Here is a 6,434-nt window from a genome sequence, read left to right as displayed (position 1 = left end):
AACTTTTAATAAAGTCTTCCCCAGTATGTTACCCAGGATTTAAGTTGTTTCACTCCTGCAACACATCACATACGTACAAAGATCTTTATTTTGTTATGTACATCATTAGGGCCTGAGACCCGAATGTTCTCCACTCTTTTTGTCTGTCGACACATTTGAGGGTCCAAACCGTGGTCGAAAACCGCACATGACCGGTCTTATGACATTTTTTATATTTTGTGTCTTGTGCATGAAAAGTAGTTTAATTGTGCCCCCTAACTTTTGCCTACTTTTATGAAAGAATGAATGAATGATTTTATATTTCAGGTTTGACTATGAGCTCCAAATGTAAAACACATACAGATAATTTCTCTACATGTTGTACTAACAGACTGTTCATTGGACAAGATGAGTTAAAGCTTTTTCTTTTCAAATTGACGGCTGTTAAGTAAAGAGAGTTATTTTTTCAAGTCGAGAAGCACATGTCACTACTCTTTGACCCAAACAGTTAATTAACAGACAATTCTGTCAGTCCATTTTTCAGGAAGTGGTTCCCGGTGCTCCTCTTCATTGAATTTGTATATTTCTGTCTAGGAGTGAGTGAGTCAAGCAGCAGATTCTTCAGCAGCCGTCTGTTCGTATGCCTGCAGGGCCAGTTCAATGTAGCCCGACCTCTGGGACTCCATCTGGGCATAGATCTGCAGGAACAAGGGTCAGTGGTCAGCAAAATGGAGGAATCTAGAAAAAGGTCATGGCAATTACTTTGCAGTTAAGGCTACACATAAAACTGTTCTAAGACTAAATTCATGATAACTGTTTTAGTGGCAGACTTGAAAAACAGAAAGTGCTCCAAAATCTACCGTGACTAAACGAGAGGTCTTGCGTGACAGTGACTGTAGCAGACACACACCCGTGTCTCCTGCTGCTAACATTTCACATTAAATGGCTGTCATTCTCAATGTCCCTCCTCGCTGCTTCAAGGCTGATGGGCTGCGAGCGCTAATAAGACCTGATGTGTCCCGAGTCTGGCCCCGCAGTTCCCACGCTGCAGAAAAACTCAAACCGCCCACATGAGAAACCTTAGATGAGACGGCCTTGACTTGACCTCTCGAGAGCTACCTGACTCCTGATGAACCTCATTGCCTTGGGGACACAACTTATATGACCTGGACAATTTCTGGATCAAATGGCGATGTTTTATAACATACACACAGCTGAGTGAATCAAAGTGTAAAAGAGGAGCAAGTAGTTCAGGGTTGAGCTGTTCTCACCTTAAGCAGGTCAGTACCAGTGGCCTGTTGGCTGGCAGCCTCCTGGGCTGACTCACTGTTGGGGTGGACCATGTGGAACAGAGACACTAGGCTCACGGCATCCTTAAACCTGGAAACAGATAAACACACATTAACACAGGCTACATACACATTACTACATTTTACTTTTAAAACGCATCACTGAAAACTCGTGAATTTTGGGGGGGGAAAACAGTAAGTTTCGCTTCCAGATTGCTGGTTGTTATTAGTCACGATTCGCCTAAAACCCTGTTACAAAAACATAGTATGGATGTAGCCACGTGTCCATACATAGATACTGGTGGCTTACATCAGAGGAGGCATAGCTACAGTGGTATGGCCTAACTAAGTTTAAACTCGGGTATATATATATATATATATCAGATTTCCCAGTCTGAACATTAACAACAAAAATAGTCCCTCACACCTGTATGAAGCATTACTGTCACACCTCCACCTCCAATCTCTGAGTCCACCGGCTATCGTCTGATGAGGAATTTGCCTCTAGAAGCAACGTCTAATATTTTTGGGGGCTTCAGGTGAACAGGGCAGATTTTCAGGCCACCGTTTACAGTCAAACGTCTCTCCACATAAAACACAGTGATACTTTTTCTAGGTGTTTTAGGTCCAGACAGGCTCATCTCAGTAACAGCTATCTGCATATGAATGCAGGTAAATTAAACAGCTGATGCATTTCAGTCAATGTGTTCGACCTCTTTAGCTCTCCATAAGAACCATTAACCTGCGGGCAACCAAAGCCTGCTCAAACATTACTGGTCAAACTAGAACCAGAAAGCAGAAGGCTTCCAGCCCCAATATCTTGCTCCTCGCCTACAGTCTGTATTTTCACATCAAGAAATCTGTTCATAGAGATTAACTTCAGACAAACTCACAGCCCTCTCTTCAGCATGTCCACTATGAGCCCGTCGACCCTGCGAGCGTTGACCAGGTACCAGGCCATTCCTCCTAAGTGTCTGGTGGAGCACAGCAGCTCGTACTTGCCATGCTTTTCCAGGTCCTCATAGGCGGCAGCGTGCACCTAAACACCAGGAGGAGATTCATTACACACTTCATGGGGATTTTCTCTTGTGTGCAATCATTCAACACAATGGTCTTCACATGAAATTCAGAAACTTCCAAATCATCTTCTCCTTCCATTTGACTCTCTGTATCAGATGACCTTAAGAAAATATAGAAACTGACATGGGAAATTTCATGGTTGCACAGACTGCGTTCTTTCAGTGGAGGTGGTGATCGGGTCAAAATACCAAGAAGCTCAATGTCATCTTACCCTGATGTATTCTGAGGAGTCTGGTTCAAACTGGACCAGACACAGGTCCAACACATCCTCGTGCCGGTCCTGAGTAAACACCATCTAACAGAGAGAGAAGCGTGAGTGGCTCAGAAAACTGATTAGATACAGAGGTTTTCAGTTTCTTTGCCCAATTGGGTCTTTTTTCAGGACTGTGTGGGTGTTCACAGATCTCCCTTTACAATACACCTTTGCTCCACTGTCAGGGAGGATAACCTATCATTTCTCTGGATTAACAGCAGAAAACGTATGGGTGTTGTTTTCATATCTTTGTGTTTGAAAATGACACATCCAGGTCAGAAATGTGTATTCGCTCCTATCCTGTGAAATACTAGACAACAGAGTACTAAGACATGTAAAAGGTCTTATCTAGATGTATGGTTACTGTCTGCTGTGTGTACCAGTACATCATCTACTTGTCTCACATACTATATTGTAGTCATAATATAGTAGTTAGTAAGTATAGAAATTATGGAATACCGATGCTCTACGTACTGAATGCAATATTGCAATGCAACAGAAAACTCACTTTTTAAGATTAAAAGTAGGAGATTTATCAATGCAATAATTAATGTTTAATTAGTTACATGCAATAAATAAACAGTGACCCAGGTCTGTACTACATACTCAGTCTTAGCATATTTACTGTAAGTGGCAGGGATGGGTATAATTAACATTGATACTACTCTGAGACACAATACTACACTTCCCACAACAATCAGTCAAAATGTCTGCTGTGGAAAAAGCAGGAGATCGAGGGAATCATGAAGTAGAGGGAAGAAAGACACAAGCGCTGGTACTGTTTTGGTGATGAAGGGAGTAATAAGAGCCTAATATGATCCAGAAATATCAATATTATAATATTTTGACATGTCCTACTTTCATATTCTCTTCCTTGAAGATGAGGGGGGCTGTGAGCTTGCGTCCCTCCTTGGGGAAGTAGACCTGAACAAGCCGGTCTCTCTCCTCCCAGCTCCCCTTCCGAAGAGTCCCGTTGGGCTCCCGTACAACAATGAACCTCTCCTGGAAACACACAGCATGCACAATGTGTGACGGGACAACATGTGAGCCATACAAAACTGCTGAGTCAACAACAAAGTACACAAACGATCCTTAGACAATGATTCATAAACTCGATCAACTTAAATTCATGTGTTTGAGATATTTGTTATCGACGTTAAAATAACAAATATAAGTATGATTGAATTACACATGGAAACTATTTAAAAACTGCTATACTCCAACAAGTTTGTGACATTTAAATGCAGATCTATACGATGTTAGCATCTGTAAATAAAATACACAACTTGTACTGACTCTACTGTGCCGCACACATTAACAGCAAGGTGTAGGTGTGTGTGTGTGTGTGTGTGTGTGTGTGTGTGTGTGTGTGTGCCTACCCTGTGTGGGATATCGTATGTGATGTCTGTAAAGACGTATTTAGCCGTGTCCATGCCCTCCAGCATCTTATCCTCAGACAGAACGTCACTGATGGGCTTCCTCTCCGGCAGGACGGGGGGCATCTGCAGCAGCTTCTTCGCCTTCTCTGTGGCTCCCATGATGGCCTGGATAAAGAGACAAGTGACTGGATGACGTAAAGTATTCCTGCGACGCGTTTGTGAGACTGACAGGGGACATTATGGTGTATTTAAAAAGGGCACCTGCTCCACTTGTTCGTCAGTCATGAGTTTGTAAGTGGGCGGATTCAGCTTCTGCTGGATGGGTCGGAACACTTTCTGCAGGTCCAGGCCCGTTATCCTGCTGAGGATGTCCTGCACAGCTGCATCTGTGAACTGGGGCCTTACATTGTCTGAGAGGCCAGTGGAGGAAATCACACTAGTTAATGGTTTGTACAATGTACAGATCTGCGCAAGTAAAACACTCAGGTAATGCAATGTGTAATTGTTGATAGAGAAAAAGTAACACAGATAAACATAACTTTACAGTTTCAAAGAGCAGCACCTCTTAATAATACCACAGACACAGGTATAAAGATGGAGGGCGTGTCTCCACTTCCTCCCACTAACCACAAATGAAGCTAAATTATCCTGAATATGAACACTGCCATTTTACGCATATATAACCAGAGTCTGAGCAGTGGCGATAGGGGGATGGACTCGTGGTATCGAGGTCCTGTTGATATCAGCATGTCTCTTTTCACTGTGTAAACAGAATACTTCCTATCAGTACCTATGGGATTCAAATCTCTACATTTTTGGTTTTATCCCAATGCCATTAGAACATAAAATCATGCATTCCACGTCTTTATGCTTTAATCTAGGGGTCCTGGATTTAAATCAAGATAAACCCATTTTCCCATATTTGGTATATAGACAAAATACAGTGATCGGGATTGATGCTGATTAAAATAATGAAGTTATTGAAAGTAAGCACGTGTGTCCCCTAAATACAGGTTTGAAACTCTAGTTCGTGGACAACAGCAGAACCAAATGTATAGGAAGACTTTGGATGGTTGTAAAATAGATTAAACAGTGTGTACAATGTGCGTTCCTCTGCATGTAGGTTATTTAAACTGCTCAGACATGTGAGGGGAGTTTGGCAGCAGCACGACACAGAGAGGAGGAGGAGGAGAATGAAACCTGCTGCAAGGTCAGAGTCACAGTGAAGAGTCACAGGAGGTGGACATGATGAAACCCAACCTGTGTCCTGAGCCCCGCCGCAGAACGTCCTGACGCCACATCTCATCAACGTGTGTGTGCTTCTCTCGACGTGTTTAATCCGGGAGCAGCTCCGGAGCAAGCACCGCGCTGAGCTGAGCCCCGCCATGTTTGTTATTACCGCAACGTGACGACGCGACCTTTCACCTCACGCTGCAGCAGCTGAGCGCTCATGGGAAATGTAGTCTGCGTCAGTGCGTCCAGCCAGTTTATTTCATTTTATTTATTATTAACAGCGGGTATGTTATCAGCAGAGGAAGAGACTAAACAAGAAGAGAGAGACCTGCTGTTCTCTCTGTTTTCAATCTCTTTCTACATGTTGAAAAACATTCATTTTCTAATAAATACATGTTTTAAAATCCAGATAGCGACACAGTGCACCAAAAAGAACAGAGTAAGTGAAAAATATATATACATTTATATATATATACAATTTAATATCTCCCCGTTAAAAATGTGCTGCACTGAGGAAATTAGGAAATTAGTTTAATTGTTATCAGACTCCTATTGGTCCAAATCCGGAAACAATTAAATCCATAAAATGAATAACATAATTATAACATTGACTGTATATAAAAAGGATGATAATCATAACAATCACTCATTAAAAAAATAAATAAAACTAAAATAACTAAATTTAATTTCCACATTGACCACTAGGTGGCACTATGCTACCATCTATACTGTAAATGTACAGTGCCTGCAGCCCCAGATCAGAGGTGAAGTATATTGCTCTCAGTGGGAGACAGAATCCCCATTTATAACATATTGTGTGTTTGTATTGAAGTCAGAGAGGCTTTTTCCGTCTGTGTTTGATAAGTGGCTCAGCTCCGTGTAACCCAGACACATTCCTCACTTTGTCATTACAGTGTGTTCCTCAATTGGCTGATAGCTGTGTAATCTGTTTGGATGATAAGAAGTCACACATTCTGCTAATAAAGACAAACACACTCAGAACACACACACACACACACTGCATATCCCTGTGTCTCTCAAAACATTCCAACGTGCCCACAGATTTATTTTAAACTCATCTAACACCGAAAGTGGAGAGTGGGTAAAAATCATTTAAAAAGACAAAACCGAATTTAAACATATTCATATCTATAACATATGTTGGATTCCCCACATTGAGGATATGATGTTATCTGATTATCACAGGCAAATGAAACTGAG

At 41.9% G+C, this 6,434-nt stretch overlaps 1 protein-coding gene across 1 annotated transcript; it reads right to left on the bottom strand.

The window, feature by feature from the left end:
• Positions 1-70: 70 nt before the first annotated feature.
• Positions 71-5,398, bottom strand: mrps22 (mitochondrial ribosomal protein S22). Its single transcript, XM_035154392.2, has 8 exons — positions 5,241-5,398; positions 4,242-4,390; positions 3,981-4,145; positions 3,460-3,603; positions 2,560-2,643; positions 2,162-2,307; positions 1,251-1,359; positions 71-677 (listed from the first exon to the last, which is right to left on the bottom strand). Exons 1-8 carry the CDS (start codon positions 5,365-5,367, stop codon positions 585-587), a joined length of 1,017 nt encoding a protein of 338 aa, XP_035010283.2. The 5' UTR covers positions 5,368-5,398; the 3' UTR covers positions 71-584.
• Positions 5,399-6,434: the final 1,036 nt, after the last annotated feature.

This window comes from Hippoglossus stenolepis, chromosome 4 (assembly GCF_022539355.2).
Source record: "Hippoglossus stenolepis isolate QCI-W04-F060 chromosome 4, HSTE1.2, whole genome shotgun sequence".
NCBI classification, from domain to species: domain Eukaryota; kingdom Metazoa; phylum Chordata; class Actinopteri; order Pleuronectiformes; family Pleuronectidae; genus Hippoglossus; species Hippoglossus stenolepis.
Note: the sequence above shows the minus strand (reverse complement) of the source record. Positions and strands in the feature narration are given on the sequence as shown.

Coding starts and splice junctions, on each gene's coding strand:
- mrps22 (XM_035154392.2), bottom strand. CDS start 5,367: ATGGCGGGGCTCAGCTCAGCGCGGTGCTTGCTCCGGAGCTGCTCCCGG. Junction 2,644..3,459: donor TCAAGGAAGAGAATATGAAA/GTAGGACATGTC, acceptor TCTCTCTGTTAG/ATGGTGTTTACTCAGGACCG. Junction 678..1,250: donor CTGGTACTGACCTGCTTAAG/GTGAGAACAGCT, acceptor TTGTTCCTGCAG/ATCTATGCCCAGATGGAGTC.